The sequence below is a fragment of the Vicia villosa genome, unplaced genomic scaffold (assembly GCF_029867415.1).
Source record: "Vicia villosa cultivar HV-30 ecotype Madison, WI unplaced genomic scaffold, Vvil1.0 ctg.000442F_1_1_1, whole genome shotgun sequence".
NCBI lineage: Eukaryota > Viridiplantae > Streptophyta > Magnoliopsida > Fabales > Fabaceae > Vicia > Vicia villosa.
Window position 1 is genome coordinate 78,964 of NW_026705210.1, and position 20,464 is coordinate 99,427.

At 28.4% G+C, this 20,464-nt stretch overlaps 1 protein-coding gene across 5 annotated transcripts; it reads left to right on the forward strand.

Annotated features, from left to right (window-relative positions):
• Positions 1–18,078: 18,078 nt before the first annotated feature.
• Positions 18,079–19,949, forward strand: LOC131628313 (uncharacterized). 5 transcript variants are annotated; one of them, XR_009291744.1, is made up of 6 exons: positions 18,079–18,237; positions 18,378–18,539; positions 18,756–18,826; positions 18,959–19,051; positions 19,272–19,369; positions 19,712–19,949. XR_009291744.1 is itself a non-coding variant. In XM_058899161.1 (4 exons), exons 1-3 carry the CDS (start codon positions 18,127–18,129, stop codon positions 18,998–19,000), a joined length of 459 nt encoding a protein of 152 aa, XP_058755144.1. In that variant the 5' UTR covers positions 18,079–18,126; the 3' UTR covers positions 19,001–19,051; positions 19,272–19,513. The 5 variants fall into 5 exon arrangements, 1 of the variants encoding a protein (XP_058755144.1); XR_009291745.1 differs by having other exon boundaries at positions 18,397–18,539; XR_009291746.1 differs by having other exon boundaries at positions 18,079–18,539; positions 19,269–19,369.
• The last annotated feature ends 515 nt before the right edge of the window (positions 19,950–20,464 follow it).

The window sequence follows — 20,464 nt, forward strand, 5'->3', positions numbered from 1 at the left end:
TGTTATATATTATTTAAATTGGATGTTATATTATTATTTTATATTGATTAGTATTTATTTTTAATAGGGTCAAATTAGTAAATGACACATTAGGATTTTTATTAAGAATTGTTGTCATGATGACACGTGGCTAGGGTTGCCATCATGACAACCTTACATTTATATATATTAAGATTAAGATTAAGATATATATATATATATATATATATATATATATATATATATATATATATATATATATATATATATATATATATATATATATATATATATATATATATATATATATATATATATATATATACACTAGACGGCTACCCGCGCGATGCGCGGATTAATTTTATTAAATTGTTATGGATACATATAAAATATATTTGTATTGATATTTTATATTGAATTTGTTTTTTAATCATGTTCAATACAATCATTTTAAAAAGTGAGTAAAAATCAATAATATAATATAATATAATATAAACATATTTAATATTATGAAATTATTATGGTAATATAACTTTTTATTAATTAAATTGATTTACACCATATCAACATTTTAATGAGTGCTTGTCATTTTTTCAAAGATAATTCTTTAAATGAATGCCAACAAAATTAAAATCTTTTAAAATACTTGTTCATTCGTTAACATCATATTATGTATCATCATCATTATAATCTGTATTAATTATAATTTCAATGACTATTAAAATGATAATGAAAGAAAATAAAAGCAAAAATGGTAAGAAATAAAATTTAAAAAATGATGAGTTTTATGAAATGAACAATTCAATTGATAGTTAAGTAAAAAATTAAATACCTTTTAGTCGATTAAGAAATAGAAGAGATATTATTCTTTCACATGATATATTGTATTTTAATTTTTACTTGAGAGATGTTTTTTTATGAGGTATATAGAAACATAGATTTTATATTATAATATTTAAATTTAAATATATAAAAAATAACATAAATATATTATAAGTTATAAGAGTATTTGATGTAATTTTTTTTTATAATAATGATTTTTTCTTATTTTTATTGAGGAAAGAGAAAACAATTGCTAATATATTTTATGTTAAAAGACGTTAGAATATTAACCTATTTAAATAAAAATTAAAAGTGAGAATTAGACAAAAAGGAGATTATAATTTTTTTTATTAATTAAAATAAGAACTATTAAGGTGAGAATTAAATATTTCATTAAAAAAATTATAATTAAAAATTATAAAATTTAATAAAAAGAAATGTTTTTAAAAGTATATATTTTTTATAAGCATAATTTTGGTAGATAAGATTTTATATTATCATTTTATTAAATTTTTTTATATAATAGAACAATACATAAAATTATTAAAATTAATCATCATACTTTAATCCTCAATAAATTTTATTTTGAAAGAGAAAAAAATTAACCCATTGATCTTGTTATAAGAAAAACTAAACTATTATTTATTTTGTCAGCAGAGAATTGTGGAATCAAAAAAGTTACAATATATAAAATTTAGTTTAAATGTGTATAAAAATAGCATTATATGAAAAAAAAAAAATTGTTTAGTAGCATGCTCAAAAAGTTTAGTAAGAGGTTACATATAGTGAAACTATTATTCTTTAAATAATTTTTCTTTAAATAATCTTAGTACATATACCTCTAGAGTAGCAATGACATAATATAATGTCAAATGAAAATATATGTATTTCATTTTTCTAATATTTGCATGAATTTTTCCATACTATTCATAAATAAAAAGAAAATTAAACATATATATATATATATATATATATATATATATATATATATATATATATATATATATATATAAAATAAAAATATAAAATTTTAAATCATATACACTAATAAAAATAATACATATTCATCGAGTATCAACATATTGAGAATTCCATCCTCTGCTAGATTTGTGTGAATCTAATCTTCCACTTAATTTCAACCCAGTCAAAATCCCAAATACTCAAGAGTTATCATGGAAGAGATACCTACAAATAACAAAACAATAACATATCATAAATTTAATCCTAAACATACAAAATATTGTATATTGATATGTTTTAAATATACAAAATATTGGATGTTGATATGTTTTCAAAATATTGTATCTTAGACATTTTGGCAAATCCAAATAATTTAATTGTTAGTAAAATAATCGTGTGTAATGAGATGACGAAATACTGAGAATGAAGGAGGTATTTATAAAGAATAATAAAATATAAATATAAATAAGAATTAATATATATATATGGGAGTTACAATATATTAATTAATATAAATATGAGAATTAATATAAATAACGTTTACTTTTGATGTTTTTAAACCTTTTTAATGCATTAGAATTAATTATGTATTTTAAAGTTTAATGAATTAAAATGATTGAAAGAGTAACTGTCACATTATGATGTTTTTAAAATTTTAAAAAATTATATAAAGAGTTTGGAATTTATTAAAAAATTATATATTTTTTATTAATTTATTAAAAAATGAAAAATATTTTTAGAGTTTGGAATTTTTCAATTACTTAATGTAAAAAAAAATTGTCTAACAAAACTTATAATAACAATAATATTAAAATTTCAAAATTTTAAGTTTATATTTTATTTTTATGTTTCATTTTTATAAGTATGTATTTTTCTTAATTAATTAAACAGTGGAAAAATATATTAGAAATATAATAATGATTATTATAATATTGAAATTTTAAATCTATATTTTATTTCCATTTCTATATGTATATGTTTTTATATAGTTATTAAGAAATGGAAAACTATTTTTTTTGAGTTTTGAGCTTGTCAATGTTGTAATGTAAAAAAAAAAAAATTGTCTAACATAAACAATAATAATATTAAAGTTTTAAATTTATATTATATTTCTATTTATGTTTCTATGAGCATATATTTTTATGTATTTAACAAATAATGAAAAATTATTTTATTCAGTCTTGAATTTTTCAATATCTTAAATTTAAAAAAAAAATTGAAAAATTGTCTAACAACAATACTAATAACATTAAAATTTCAAAATAAAAAAATTTTAAAAATTCTATATTCAAAAGTAATAATATAAATAAGTTATATATATATATATGGGAGTTACAATATAACAATTAATATAAATAATGGTTACTTTTTATGTTTTGGAACCTTTAATGCGATAAATTAACTGTGTATTTTAAAGTTTAATTCATTAAAACTATTGAAAGTATAACGGTTACATTATGATGTTTTTAAAATTTTTAAAACTTTATATAAAGAGTGTGTAATAAAAACTCAAATACGTAGTTATAACTTAATGTTATATGTATTTTAAAGTAAATTATAAATTGCATTAAAATAAAAAAAAATTGAAAAATTGTCTAACAACAATACTAATAACATTAAAATTTCAAAATAAAAAAAATTTTAAAAATTCTATATTCAAAAATAATAATATAAATAAGTTTTATATATATGGGAGTTCCAATATAACAATTAATATAAATAATGGTTACTTTTTATGTTTTGGAACCTTTAATGCGATAAACTAATTGTGTATTTTAAAGTTTAATTCATTAAAATTATTGAAAGTATAACGGTTACATTATGATGTTTTTAAAATTTTTAAAACTTTATATAAAGAGTATGTAATAAAAACTCAAATACGTTGTTATAACTTAATGTTATATGTATTTTAAAGTAAATTAGAAATTGCATTAAAATTTGAATCACTTAATTTTTAAGTTAATTTTTTATTTATTTCTATTAGTATATATTTTTATTAGAATTTCTTGAAAATTTGAATTTATATTTATATTTCTATATGTATATATTTTTTGTTAATTTATTAAAAAAGGGAAAACAATTTTTTGAGTTTTGAATTTTTCAATGCGTTAATGTAAGAAAAATTGTATAACAATAATAATAATAATAATAAAAATATAATTATATTTAAAAAATAACACAAATATTTTTTTATAACACTTTTGCACAGATATCAGTTATAAAAATATAACATAATTAAATCTATAACGCTTAACTACTTAAAGATTGGCTTAATGTAAAAATTAAATACACTTATAAGTTAACCAAAAAATATATGTTAAAGAATTGAATTATAAAAATAATAATTTAAAAATAGAACTAACATTAAGTTATATGATAGTTTAAAGTTTATAAGGATTTTTTAATACTTTAATAATATAAAATCAAAATATTTTTTTTAAAAAAATTTTATATTAATTTTTTATGAAATAAAGATTTACTTTCTATTAAATCATTTTTTTTATATTTTGAATTTAACTATCATAAATTATAAAATATTTCTACATATTTGTTTTATTTTTATTTTTTTATGAGTAGTAACTTTTAACGTATTTATTTTATATTTTAATGTTTATATATTAGCATCAATATAGTGTATTAGTTACAATTTTAGTATTTATTAAAATAAAAATTAAATAAAATATGATTTAAAAAGTAAGAATTAAATTTAAATTTTTTTAATAAATATTTTCGTTTGAAGTTGAATATTAATTATTATTATTATTATTTATTTTTAATATAGGGGCAAAATAGTAAAAATATTATTAGGGTTTTTAGCTTAGAGTGGCTACCAAGGTGACATGTGGCTAGGGTTGCCATCATGACAACCTTGGATTTATATATATATATATATATATATATATATATATATATATATATATATATATATATATATATATATATATATATATATATATATATATATATATATATATATATATATATATATATATATATATATATATATATATATATATATATATATATATATATATATATATATATATATATATATATATATAAAAGTAATATTTATTAAATTATAATTAAAAAATAAAAGAGTGAAGGTCTAATTTAGTCCCTCACAAAAACTGAAGAGGTCAGATTAGTTCTTGAGAAAAAAAAATCCCTATTAAATCTCTCACAAAATTTAACCAAGTCATGTTAGTCCCTATATTAATATTTTTTCAAACCGATTTTTATTTATAATTTTGAACCGTGACTAGAGTGCTAGCGAAGACCCATTTTAGTCCCTCACAAAAAAGGGAGAGTCCAAATTAATCCCTAAGAAAAAAATCCTTATTTAATCCCTTACAAAATTTAACTGAGTCATGTTAGTCCCTTTTTAAATATTTTTTTCAAACAATTTTTTCCTATTTTTAAACCGTGACTAGACTCCTATTTTACGACCGTAGATTCAAAATTATTTGTGAAGGAATTGTAGATAAATCATCGTGTATTAGATGTTGTTATTATTTCGGTTGTTAATGATATTTTAGGAAGGTTTAGTTCTGCTGCTACAGGGGTGATTTAGATTCTTACTTTTGTAATGACGAAAATAATAGACATGATATATTGGAAGAAATTTGGTTTATACAATATTGGCTTAATTGCAATTTTGGTCCCTCTATTATCAATTTTTTTGGATTTTGGTCCCCTTATTTTAAAATCTGGAATTTTAGTCCTTATATTTTAGTTTTTTGAGGATTTTAGTCCCTCTGCAAATTCGAAGATAATTTTTAGTGACATGACGCTCACAATGATGACATGATTGTGCCAGTTGAGCAATGAACTGTTCAAAAAAACTATTTTTATTTAAGTTTTATGTTTAACATGACTTCAATGTGAGCTCCATGCCATTAAAAATTGCCTTCAGATTTGCAGGGACTAAAATCCTCAAAAAGCTAAAATAAAAGGACTAAAATTGCGGATTTTAAAATAGGGGGACCAAAATCCAAAAAAAAATCCTTAGGTTTTGATGATAACAAAGTATTTAATGAAAAATTAGGTTATACTAACATATGTTCAAGTGTACAGGATCATTAGTCAAAGAATTTATCGGACTCTGACTCTGATTGGAACATATGAAGAGAAGCCTGAGACTCAGATTATGAAAGATCAAAATCTGATGACTCAAATTCTGAATGATAAAATTTTGATGTCTCACAATTAGGTAACCCAGCTTCTGGTGGAAACTCAGACTCTTAAAACCATATGCAAAGGAACTTAACCTCTGACCCGTACTCAATTTCTGAAAGCAGATCTATCTTGTCAAGTTCAGTCACGGTTTAAAATAGAAAAAAATTGTTTGAAACAAACATTAGAAGATGGACTAACATGGCTCAGTTAAATTTTGTAAAGCATTAAATGAGAACTTTTATTTCTTAGGGACTAATTTGAACTCTCTTTTTTTAGAGGGACTAAAATAGGTCTTCATTAGCAGTCCAGTCACGGTTAGTAAGAAAAAAATCGGTTTGAAAATAATATTAATAGAGGGACTAACATGGCTCGGTTAAATTTTGTAAAAGATTTGATAGAGAATTTTTTTATCCAGAACTAATATGACCTCTGCAATTTTTGTGAGGGACTAAAATGGACATTCACTCAAAACAAAATTGTATTTAATTGTGAAGTATATTATCATTAAGAATAAGTTATTATTAGTAAATAATATAAATTTATAATAATTGAAAGATAAACATTATGTTTTCCAAATAATTGAAAGTAAAATATTAATAAAAATTTATTTATGATATAAAATCAACAATTAATAAAACAGTTATGTTTTACAATAATGATAATAATAAAAATAACAGCAATGCTATATATAACGAAATTCAATGTCGCGAATGTCACTAACCTAATTCTCCTATAATATATATCTCGTTTAATTATCATTAAAAAGTAGAATGCATATACTAACATTTAATTTCAAAAAATATTTGAAGTTTTGTTTGTTAAAATAAATAAATAAATAAAGGCTAGTTAACTATAGACCATATCATACCCGACTATAGCATCGTAAACCTGATATCATCATTCTACTGACCTCAAAAAGTTACAGGATTATATGAGAATGTGCCACTAATGCAATGTGGAAATTTTAACTAAAAACGAAGGTTATAGATTTAATTATTCCCATTCGTGAATTTTCGTGAAATATCATTCGTGATATTAAGCATTTCCGTAAAAACAATTGTTATAATAATAATAATAATAATAATAATAATAATAATAATAATAATAATAATAATAATAATAATAATAATAATAATAATAATAGACTATTTATAGTTAATGAGAAAAAATAGTAAAATGTTTTCAATATTATAATGATATAAATGGCTTATTTAAAGACATAAATTTTTTTTTTTACAATTAAAGTTGATATTTTTTATTTGATAAAATATACTTAAAATATTTCTTTTTGATTTTTCATTAATATATTATATTAGATTGAAAATATATGTTATATTCAAAATATATTTATAATACAATTAAAAGTAAAATAATATTAGTAAATATTATTAAAATTTACAATAATCAAAATAAAAATACTAATGTAAATTTACAGTAGAAAACTAAATAATAAATGCAACAACTAAATTTTATAATTACAATAATGAAATATAAATTTTTAAAATGTTATTTAGAGTCGCGAATATTTTTTTTTGTAAAAAAGTATATAGATATGTAGTAGATTTTAATAAAATATTAAATTGTATTTATATTATGAATTAAGGAAAAAAATTATATAATTTTTTTTTAATAATGATATGTAATAGTAAAAATACATTTATGACTGAAGAAAATCCTTTTTAACTAATCACTGTATCTAATAGTAAACATATATTTAAGACTGAAGAAAAAGTGAGCTAATTTTTTAGGTTTTTAATTAATGAGAAAACAATAATGAATTTCTTGTCATTTATAAAATTGATACACTTTTACTTTTTTTAATATGTTTCATATAAAAGTAAAAATTGTATCAATAAGAATTAATTAAGATCACTCTCTCCGATAATATGAAAACATTATTAGAATTCTCTATATTTAACTCTTGAGGATTTTAATTAAAATTAATTTTAAAGTTATTTTGTGATCTAAGAATTATATATTTTTTATATTGTTATTTGGTTGTTGTTCTAGGTATTCAACTTCTTTTATATTGTTATTTGGTGAAATACCTAATGTAAGACTTTGTAAAATATGAAGGCAAAATTGTCTTGAAATATTTCCAGAAAATGAAAAATTATAAAAGATAAAGAATATCTAAAGTCAATAATAATAGTAGTAATAATATATAAAACAAATTAATACAATTTTCAATATAAGAAACAAATTAACAGCAAAATAACTACCTGTTACATTTGGCAAGCTCATATAAAACTAGAGAGAAGCTCCTCCTTCTCTCTTCTGTTGCCATGAACATACAGGAGGCAGCGGGTGGTAAATAGAAAAAGGTCATGTACAAGAAGAGGGATTACAGAGTTAATATTCCTTGGGACGTAGCGGTGATGGAAGGATCGAAGGCAAAGGGAGGGGTCGTATCAAATTTTTTTATCACTGAGTTTGGAGATAAATGGAGAGCCAAAGATGTACTCTTTGAGCTAAAGGACTTGGGAGACATTGTGGAGATGGTGATTCCATCTAGGAGGGATAGGAGAGGACGGAGATACGGCTTCGCTCGCTTTGTGAACGTTGTGGACGATAAACTCTTCGCAACGAAGATGTATAATGTTATATTGGACGGTAGGAAACTGTATGCCAATTGTCCAAGGTTTCAAAGAGTTCACACCCATTCACAAGGTAAGAAGGTAGAGGAGCATCCAAGGAGAAAGGACTATGATGTATCTAATAAAGGGGTTGAGCGCCACAGTTCCCTTATCAAAGGAAGGAACGATAGGAGATCTTTTGCAGAAGTGTTAACAAACAAGAGGAATAGTTTTGTCGACGAGGATGAATGTATCAAGACCTCCAGTCTGTCTTTGCACACGGAGGAAGAAGATCTTATAAGGTATGGAAGGGCTTTCACGGGTACGTTGAAGGATCCTAGTGTTGCAACAGAGATAAAGAAGCTGTTCTTAGAAGAGGGTATTTTCTCTATAAGAGTTACTTCATTAGGTCCGAATCTGTGTCTGCTTGAAGACCTTATTCTTGGGGAGGTAGAAGTCTTTATCAAAGAAAGAAGAAAGTGGTGGGAGCAATGGTTTAGTAGCATCAATCCGTGGGAACCTTCTGATATGGATAGGGAAAGACTGGTTTGGCTTAAGGTAGCGGGAATTCCATGCCACGCATGGGGTTTCAACTTTTTCAAATTGATCGCTAGCACTTTGGGCGTTTTCGTTAAAGCTGATATCCAAACCATCAACCGGGTTAGGATGAACGAGGCAAGGATCCAGATTAAAACCAAAAAACAAGTTCTTATTAGTGAAGCCGTTTCGGTGGTCATAGATGGTGTTGCTTTCAGAATTTTCCTAAGGGAAGATTCATCTACTATATGTTAGAACAAGATTTGTTCTGATCAATATTCTTAGTTTTGATGATAACAAGCATATGAATTTTGTATGAGATAATGTGGTACTCTAATACTATGCAATTTCCATTTCAGGAATTATATAAAGAGTATGCACAAAAATCAGCGCAAGAAGCACTGACTCAGAAGGTTCAGCATGCAACATCAAAACATGGTCTGGCAAGACATCAGAAGATGGTCAAGTAGAATCAGAACATGGGTCTATGGAAGCATCAGAAGAACTTGAGATCAGAAGCAGAAGCACTGAAGTTCTCATGGTATCACGCTCAGAAGTACTTCAAGGTCAGAAGACAAGAAGATGCTCTGCGCCAAGCTGTTTGACTCTGATGACATTCAAACGTTGTTTACACAAACATCAGATCAGAAGCAAGTACTAGACCGGCAGGCTACTCTGACTGACAAAAGGAACGTTAGAAGCTATTAAAGGCAGCGTCAGTAGACACGGCGAAAACAAGGCTCGAGGTAGTTGACAAAAGAGTGAAACATTAAATGCAATGCTGTACGGATTACGCAAAGCATTAAATGCTCCCAACGGTCATCTTCTCAAGTGCCTATAAATATGAAGTTCTGATGAGAAGCTCAATACAACACTTGCGCATTATACAGAAATGCTGTCAAATTCAAAAGCTCTCAAACTTCATCATCAAGCTCACTACATTGCTGTTGTAATATCTTAGTGAGATTTAAGCTTAAACTTAAGAGAAAATCACAGTTGTGATAATAGCTTTATAAGAAGCATTGTAACTCTTAGAATTTGTTTACATTAATTTGTAAGTACTAGAGTGATCAGGGTGTTGATCAGTATACTCTAGCAAGTCTTAGAAGTTGTCTAAGCAGATTGTTCCTAGAGTGATCAAGTTGTGATCAGGATACTCTAGAAGACTTAGAGTGTTTCTAAGTGGAAAACCATTGTAATCTCGTGTGATTAGTGGATTAAATCCTCAGGTGAGGTAAATCACTCCAAGGGGATGGACTGAAGTAGTTTAGTTAACAACGAACCAGGATAAAAATCATTGTGCAAATAGTTTTTATCTTACAAGTTTTAAAGCTACACTTATTCACCCCCCCCCCTTTCTAAGTGTTTTTCTATCCTTCACTATATTGGAAGATGATGGGCAGAAGGCTGGAAGGGAGAGATTGGACACGGACAAGGTGTATTCATCGACGAAGGAGTTCCCAGAGGAGGGAGGAGACGCTGTATCCGACGATCACTACTAGAAAATTCACTTTTAGTGACCGAATTAGAGACCGAAAAAGCTTAAAAATCGGTCACTAAAACGTTTAGAGACCGATTTAGCGACCATTACTTTTCGGTTGAAAAAGTGCTAGTCGCTAAGCTTTTGTGACGAATTTAGTGACCGAATTTTAGAGACCGAATTTGTGACCGATTTTAGTGTTCTTTTTGATAGTGTTCTTTTTGATAAAATAAAATTAAAAATTGTGATACCTAGGAATCGAACTTGTGACCTCCGTATATTTTAATAAATACTTGCCACTACACCACTTAACAACTATTGTTATATTTTATATTTAAACATATATACATATAGTTTATATATATATATATATATATATATATATATATATATATATATATATATATATATATATATATATATATATATATATATATATATATATATATATATATATTATATGTTAAAACAATAAAAATATGAAAATTTTAGTAAAAATTTAAATTTGAAAGAGAATTAACATCTTTAAAAAAATGGAAAGGAAATAATAAAATAATAAAGAGGATTAAAAATAAAAAAAGAAAACAAAAAATATTAGTGACCGAAATTTTGGTCTCTAATTTATATATAAAAATTAAATTGTATATAAAAATATTTTTTGTGGCCGATTTAGTGACCACTTAAAATTGGCTCATGTATATTAAATTTTGGTGGCTAATTCGGTCACTACAGTGGCCAAAATTTCGGTCACGAAATATTGGTCTCTAAATCGGTGGCTGATTTATTTTAGTGACCGATTTAGTGACCTCTTAAAATTTTCTCATGAATATAAAATTTTGGTGGCTAATTCGGTCACTACAGTGACCAAAATATTTCGGTCACTAAATCGGTCACTAAAAGTGAATTTTTTAGTAGTGGATGTTTTCGAGATTCATAGGAACCAACAGAAGGACTGGGAGGATACGGCGGTAGGTGGGGGAAAACATGGGGCAGGGGCTGACAATTCGGCTTCGCTGAACCATCATTACCCTAAAAACGGTTGCTTGGAGAAGGTTAACAAAAAGAATGCAGTGGTCAAGGGTTTAGACTCAGGGCCTAATTACGTGAGTAGTGTTCCTCTTGCATTAAATGCATGTGATATTTTGTCACAGAGTATCGAGGAAATAGAGGGAAGCAAGGATGTGGGGTCTCCATCAAACCTATCGGCCAACAGTGTTAACATGGGGGCCACCTCAATTGATAAAAGGGCTGAAAAGTTTTTTGGGCCCGTGGAGTATGTGGACTAACTTAAAGGCCCGTTATCCTTCGATGTTGCTTGCAGGGAAGCCCAAAAAACAAAAAACGTTGCTGAACTTAACAAAGCCAAAAAGAGGAAAAAAAGAATCGTGAAAGATCTGGGCAAGAAGGTAGATATAAGTTCTTCCTACTTCGCTTGTATCGCTCCGAGGACCTCCAAAGGATCTTGTTCCGACCTTCCTGGGGCTTCGTCTTCAGCGATAGGAGACGACATCCCTAATGGTTCATTTTTCCCATCCTCTTCTCAAACCGATTCAGAAATTATTCGTTGCAACAATAGATTGAGGGAACCTGTTAATTCGAATGTGGGAAGAAAGCTGTGAAATTCCATAGTTAAATTGGGTGTGTCTAATGGTGGAAGGGATGCCGAGGGTATCAATAAAATCGATTTGCTGGAGTATAGAGGAAAGGAAGCGGTGTCGGGACAGAGGGAGGCAATCAAGAGGTCTCTATGAATCTGTTATCTTTCAATATCAGAGGGGGGGGGGGGCTCTGCTTCAAAAAGAAGGAGGGTGAGTTTTGTGATAAATTCAAGTAAGGTGGATGTTTGTTTCTTACAGGAAACTAAAATTCAGAGTTTCAACGACGGCTTAGCAAATTCTCTTTGGGGAGGCAAGGATACAGAGTGGACAGCTAGCAATTCTGTCGGTGCATCCGGTGGTATGGTCATTTTATGGAAAAGAGGTACGTTGCAGATTAATCATAGTTTTAGAGGTGGTGGTTACGTAGGTATAAACATTTTATGGAAGGATAAGGTAGTAAACTTAGTGAATATTTATGCACCATGTAACGTTTTGGCAAGGAGAGAGCTTTGGAGGTCTCTGTTAGAAAGGAAGGAGCGGAACAAATATGAGGAGTGGTGTTTAGGTGGAGATTTCAACGAAATTTCAAATTCCAATGAAAGATTAGGAGCTTTTGAGAATTACGGTAATAGAGGAATGGAAGACTTCCGTGAGTTTATCGGGAGAATGGAGGTGGTCGACATTCCTTGCGTGGGAGATAAGTTCACATGGTTCAAACCAAATGGAAAAGCAATGAGTAGATTAGACAGGTTTTTGATTTCCAGAAATTTGACGGATTTGTGGGGAGTGATCGATCAACGCATAGGCAAAAGGGATATCTCGGATCATGCGCCAATTCAATTATGTTCAGGTTTTCTTAACTGGGGTCCGAAGCCGTTTAGATTCAATAACGTTTGGTTTAAACATGAGAAGTTTAAAGATTGTATTCAAACTGAATGGGTGAAGTTGAAGGTTAGCGGTAGGGGAGATTTTGTGCTGTTTGAAAAATTAAAAAGTTTGAAAAGCGTCCTAAAGAGGTGGAATCAGGAGATCTTTGGTTGGATTGATTTAAAGGTGGAGGAAGAGGTGGAAGGAATCAACGAGATGGATAAGTTATTGGTAGAAAACTTCGGGGGCAGCAATGACGGATTAGTGGAAAAGAGAAGGAAGGCTTTTGATGAGGTGAGGAAAACTCTAATTTTGAAGGAGATCATGCTTAGGCTCAAGTCGAGACAATTATGGTTGAAGGAAGGGGACAAGAACTCTAGCTTTTTCCACAATAGTCTTAAAAAGAGGAATAGTAGGAATGAAATTTCTATGTTAGAAGGTGCGAATGGTAAGGTGGAAGGGGTAGTCGAAGTAAAAGAAGAGATTAGAAGGAATTTTGAGTTATTTTTCAAGGAAGAAGATAGTGATAGGCCGATACCGGATGGTTTGTATCTTAATTCTTTTGGGAGTGAAGATAAAGATTGGTTGGAAAGGGAGCCTTCGGAAGATGAAATAAAAGAGGCGGTTTGGGATTGCGATGGAAATAAAAGTCCGGGGCCGGATGGTTACACCCTCGAATTTTTCCAAGTATGTTGGGAAACTCTCAAGGAAGATGTCATTAAGTTTGTTCGTGACTTTTGTTCCAATTATAGACTCACTAAAGGTTGCACCTCGTCTTTTTTAGCTTTAATTCCTAAAGTTAAAAATCCGGAATCCTTATTCGAGTATAGGCCAATTTGCTTGGTGGGGTGCTTGTATAAGATGATAGCTAAGCTTTTGGCTAAAAGGATGAAGAAAGTAATGGGTAAGTTGGTCTCTTTAAACCAAACGGCTTTTGTTCCGGGAAGGAATATAGCGGATGGGGTTCTAGTGGTGAACGAGGTTTTGGACCTAGCAAAGAGAGACAAAAGGAGTTGTGTGGTTTTCAAGGTGGATTTCGAAAAAGCCTACGATAGAGTTAATTGGGCTTTTTTGAAGTATGTTTTGAGAAAAATGAAGTTTGGGGAAAAATGGATAAGATGGATGGAGTGCACTATTTTCTCTAGCAACATGTCCGTACTCATTAACGGAAGTACCATTAAAGAGTTCATAGTGGAGAAGGGGTTGCGTCAAGGAGACCCTTTATCTCCTTTTTTGTTCATTTTGGTTACGGAAGTTTTAACGGCTATGATGAGGAAGGCGATCGACAACGGTGATTTTCACGCTTTCAAAGTCAATGAAGAGGAGGAGATTAGTTTGCTACAATTTGCGGATGACACATTAATAATCGGGGAAGGCGTCACTTCTAATTTGTGGAGTACAAAAGCGTTGTTAAGGGGGTTTGAGGTTATGTCGGGTTTGAGGATTAACTTCAAAAAGAGTAAAATTTATGGTATTAATGTGGCGGATTGGTATCTTGAGGCGGCTTCTTCTTTCCTTTCGTGCAAAGTGGAGAGACTTCCGTTCAAGTTTCTTGGGATCAAAGTGGGAGATAGCCCGAGGAAATATTCTTTGTGGAGGGATTTGTTATCATCCTTGAAGAGTAGACTGGCTGTTTGGAAAGGAGCTAATTTAAACATTGCGGGTCGAGTATGTTTGATTAATTCCATTTTGAACTCTTTACCGATTTACTCCCTTTCGTTCTACAAGGCTCCTTCTAAAGTCTTAAAGGAGATCACCTCGATTCAAAGGAAGTTCTTGTGGGGTGGGAGCGAGCTTAAAAGATCCATTTGTTGGATTCGGTGGGATACCGTTTGTAAACCCCGTGAAGAAGGAGGGCTCGGTGTTAAGAATGTGGAGGTTATGAACGTAGCGTTACTAAGTAAGTGGAAATGGAGAATTTTATCGGAAGAGGAGGTGGTGTGGAGGCGTATTCTTGAAATTAGATACGGAAATGTGAGGAGGAAAGTGCTTATAGGGGATAAGTCCGTGGTGGAGAAAAGGGATTCAATTTGGTGGCGGGATCTTTTAAAATCTGACAATTATGTTTTTCTTTCGAATCACAATTTTTCAGGTGCGGTTTCGTGCTCCGTTGGCAGTGGCATTTATACCCCGTTTTGGTATGGCTGCTGGGCGGACGAGAGGCCTTTGTTGGAGCTTTTCCCTGACCTTTATGCGCTGGCAGTTGAGGATGGTATGTCGATAGCGGAGGCAGGCGAATGGTCGAGCGGTGTCGGCTGGAATTGGCGGTTGGATCGGGTGCTGCATAACATAAACAGCAGCAGCAGCACCGATAGTTCCAGGCAGTCGCAACTGCTGGACTTTTTGGACCGAATGGTGATTACGGCGGGCAGCGACGACGTTTTCCGGTGGAGGCTGAATAATGAGGAGGTTTTTACTGTTTCCTCATGTTATCACAGGTTTTTCTCTAAGCTTTATGGGCCTCCTATTTTACAAAGCGTAGTAAAAGTTGCAAATTTCATTTGGAAGATAGTAGCTCCGTCTAAAACTCTTTTTCGGTTGGAGATTAATTCATGATAGACTAGCTACCAAAGATCATCTCTTCATGAAAGGTGTTTTGGACAACACCAAGATTAATTGTGTCTTTTGTTCGGTGGAGGAGGAACATCTTGCTCACCTCCTTGGAGGTTGTCAAGTGGTGAAACCGATTTGGTGTAAGGTTTTCGAATGGATGGGAAGCATTCCGGATTTCTCTTTGTTAGATTTCATCACCTTTCCTTTTATCTCCGATAAAGTTCCTTCTTCGGCTAAAAGGAAGGTTATAGGAGTTATTTGGCTCGCAACGAGTTGGCATATTTGGTTAATCCGTAACGCGATTATTTTCAATGATGGAAAGTTTAGCTTCCTAGAGTGCATGACGAATATTATGCATAGTTCTTGGAATTGGTTATGTTCTAGTGGTAAACTAGTTAATATCTGTAATTTTCATGATTGGCACATTTCTCGGCTTACTTGCTTTGAGTAGTGGATAGTGTTCTTTTGTATCGGGTGAAGCACCCCTTATGCTTCGTTTCCGTTTCAATATATTCCTTTGCCTATTAAAAAAAAACAGCAAAATAACTATATCTTTAATGAAATACTATTAAGAGTAAATAGATGGTCTACCTTTAGAACAATGATTTGTCTGTATGTTTATATTAGGTTTATAGATCCAATCAATATATCATTCCAAAAACTTAGTTCTTTGACAGAAATATAAGTATCTTAGTGAATGAGACATAAAATAAAGAAAACACCTCATAGTATCAGTATCAACCATCTATATATTCTGCAGTGTATTTTCATCTTCTATTCATTTAGTTCTTAATTCTAAATTGCAATTTGAAGTGGATATTTTTTTACGAACATGGCCTTGAAAATAAAAAATTAGAACATATAATACGGAGCATGGTCAAATTAGGGAAAAAAAAATATATTTGTAACGACTTAATGGTTAATGAATATTTAACTTAAAAGTATAGAAATAATTATGTCATGAGTACGTAACCTATGGTCATTTAGAAAAAGGGTCATGCTAACGAGTGCCCCAGGGGCACTGGTTAAGCATTCCAAATTAAGAAAATAATTTAGATTCAATGCATTGAATACACCTAATTTTCTTTAAAAAAGTTAATCATTTATATTTTCAGTTCGTTTAATACATATATTTTAGGTAAAAATATATTTTTTTACTTTATTAAATAATATTTAACTTATCTTTTTAATCTCTTAACCAGTGCCCCTGGGCACTCGTTAGCATTACCCTTAGAAAAATTATAATCATGATTGAAATTATTTATACCTTTAACATATATTTAATGTGGCAGTTTCAAAAATCTACTCAATTCTTCCACTTGATTGTAACATTAATTTGTAATATATAAGTAAAAAATATATATTAAATTGTAATTCATAGTTATTTGTTAAATTAAAAGTTAAACTTCTATATTTTTTAAAATATATTTTATATTTTCAAAATATACGTAAAAAAAATTAAATTTAGATCATAGATAATAATATTTCTAAAGGAGTTCTTTGGCAACTTTGCCATTTGTCGCAAAACTAGCATGCTTACTATTTAAAAAGTTTCTATATTTAGATAAATTACTATTAATAGATTGTTATTATTAATACTTAATTTTAAATTTTGAATTTGAATTCTCAATTATTTATTATCAAATTATGAAATTTAATTTTACTAAATATATGATTTCTCGATAGATGTAATACACATATACACATATTTATTTATTTTAGTTAATTTTGACAAAATAATAATTATAGTGAAATTATTATTGTGTACACACATTTTCAGTTTATTATTTTTAGTTAATAATCGATGTTGATAATAATATTAATCAATTAATCAGGAAAAATATTTCCAATTTATTTTAAATTATTTATAAATTTAATTTATCAATAATGAATATTATTAATAATATTGATTGACTAACATAATTATCAACTAATATAATTATCTTACATTTTACAATTTATTTTAAATACTGTTAATTTAAATTTTAGTTTTTCAGTTTATTTTACACCGATTGAGATACCTATTTTTGGGCCTTGGAAATATATATGCTTTATGAATATTATTAATAATATTAATTGACTAATATAATTATCAACTAATATAATAATCTTACATTTTCCAATTTATTTTAAATACTGTTAATTTAAATTTTTGTTTTTCAATCTATTTTACACCGATTGAGATACCTATTTTTGGGCCTTGAAAATAGATGCTTTATGAATATTATTAATAATATTAATTGACTAATATAATTATCAACTAATATAATTATCTTACATTTTCCAATTTATTTTAAATACTGTTAATTTAAATTTTAGTTTTTTAATTTATTTTACACCACCGATTGAGTACCTATTTTTGGGCCTTGAAAATAGATGCTTTATGAATTAATTTAAATTTTAGTTTTTCAATTTATTTTACACCCATTGCGATACCTATTTTTGGGCCTTGGAAATAGATATGCTTTAGCCTAATTATAACATTATACCATGCATTTTTTTGGGCTTTGCAGAATACAAACAAATTGGAACCTTTCCTTTGTTGAGAATTTCAATCGACCTATTCCACGCTTTTATGCTTACAGCGGCTGCCTTCAAGCATCATTGTAAATTGTTCTTCTCGAAGCAGACTTCCAATTCCAATGACTCTGATCATCAATATCGTTACTTCCATCCAGATAACCTTGTGAGTACATTTAATAACATCTCTTCCAATTCATATGATTTATGGTGTATAAATAGGTCAGATTCATTTTTTCCAAAACACGCCTTCTTTCAGTTCCTCTTCTGTTCTTCTGCACTTAACGTTTATCGATTCTGTGTCAGAAATTTTTCATGGCTGCAGGAAAATACGACTATGTTAACGACATCACTCCTGCCAAGGAATCCTGGGACATTGTTGTTTGAGTTGTTCGTTTATGGTTTGTACCATATTTGAATTCCAAACAAAATTTTTATGCAATGGAAATGGTTTTGATGGATGAAGAGGTTTTTTTTGTTTGGTTTTATTAATCGTGATTCTTTATAGTCTTATCCCTTATTCATTATAATATATGATGTCTTTTAGATTTTGATTATCTCTGTTTGTGAATTTAAAGGGCGACAAGATCCAGGCTTCGGTTAGGAAAGCCCTATTGTCTGAATTTATTTTCTGTAATTGAAAATTGAAATTAAGTTTGTTATGTTTACCTCTAAATTTTACAGATTCTTCTTCTAGGGAAGCGACTATGGTTGTTGGAAAATGTGGTTATGAACCTGACATTGGAACCTTGAAGGTATTGATGAAATCATTGTTTACTCCCTTTGTCAGTGATCTTTTGGATTTCTTACTCTGCTTTCATGAATCTCTAATTTGATTTGAATTACATCATTTTACTTATTGAATTATTCTGTTGTTTTCTTTTCAGGATAATAAAACGCAGAAGATGCACAATTGTACACATCCATAAGATGAAGAAGAAATCACTATCAGTAATTTGAACAGAATGGTTTTCACATATGTGAGTCACAAATATTTTACATGTATCACTTTAGGTTAGCTGTGATAAAGGTCAAAGTTTTTGAATGAATCTTTGCACGTGCATATGGATTCAATATTTTATTTTTATCTCTTTATGTTCAACTCATGTGTTTTGTTGTAATCTGACTTTATAAATTTATTTCTCTCGGTTGGCATTTCAAATTGTTTTTAGGTGAATGATTTTGTGTTTGTTTTAGCAGAAGAGATCAAACGTCTGGTTGCCTACTTGAAAGACATTTACGGGGATTCTAGAGGCAACAAGATGGTTGTACTTTGCTGGTTTCACAGAATTGAAGAGGTTGATATTGTTTTACCTTACAGTTTTAGTGACAGCAACTTTTGTTTTCTCTTTTTCTTCAAGATTGGAGTATTGAATGTATAGATGGTTTTACTAAACTGTTTTACATAGTCACTTAGGTATTTACTAAATTGTTTTACATGTTATATTTGGATGATTGTTGAATTGTTACATAGATCATATTATGATGATTGTTGATATTATGATGATTATTGATATTACGATGATTGTTGAATCTGATTAAGAATTGTCAAGTTTATATGCATAGCCAATGCCACTGTGTTATTCATCATATTTTCAAAGCAACTTACATTATTTCTTAATTGTATTTAAAATTTTCAGGGTTTTGATTATGTATAGTATACATTGGTTGTTATGAAGGTGTACTTTTCAAGCCAAGTCTAAAGCCATTGAAGGAAATATTTTCAGCTATTTTTTTTTGTTGCAATCATATCTTAAGCTGATGTAAGGGTAGGATGAGAAGTAGTATTTTGTTCTAAATTTTTTAGACGTGTGGGTAATTCTTTATTTCTTGCAAATAAACTAAAAATAAATTATTGTTAATTCTCAAATTCATATCTTTAGACATTCTTTCATAAATACTGTAGTTTTTTTTTCTTTCCGAAAATTAACTATGCGTAATATTTTTAATATGCAAAATCACCTCAAGTCTTTTTTTTATAGAAATAATCACCTAAAGTCTTACTAAAACTTAACACATATCCCCCTAAATATTATAAATATATATATTTTTATTAGAATTTATATTAGATTATAATGTAGCAATCAATTAATAAGTTTAAATATAAAATCAGAAAAAACCAATTTTAAAATAACTGAACATTGAATGATAACACAAAATACGTAACAAAACTTTAAGAGAAACAAACTTATTTAGTGTCATTTAAACCATAGATTCGTTATTCTTTATGAGATTAATTATTTTTTTGAATATTATTCATTATTTTTAATTTAATCACATTCGTTTCATTCTCTCCAATAAATAATTAAGAGTTATATTTAAAAAATAATTATCATTGTATTAAAATCTAAGATTGATAAAACAATATATAAAGTATTTTGTTTTTTTAATGA

Excerpts from the sequence above, each read along its gene's own strand:
- LOC131628313 (XM_058899161.1), top strand. The coding sequence starts at position 18,127 with ATGCTTACAGCGGCTGCCTTCAAGCATCATTGTAAATTGTTCTTCTCG. Across the intron at positions 18,473-18,755 it reads GTTTGAGTTGTTCGTTTATG|ATTCTTCTTCTAGGGAAGCG; the intron begins GTTTGTACCATA and ends TAAATTTTACAG. Across the intron at positions 18,827-18,958 it reads CTGACATTGGAACCTTGAAG|GATAATAAAACGCAGAAGAT; the intron begins GTATTGATGAAA and ends TTTTCTTTTCAG.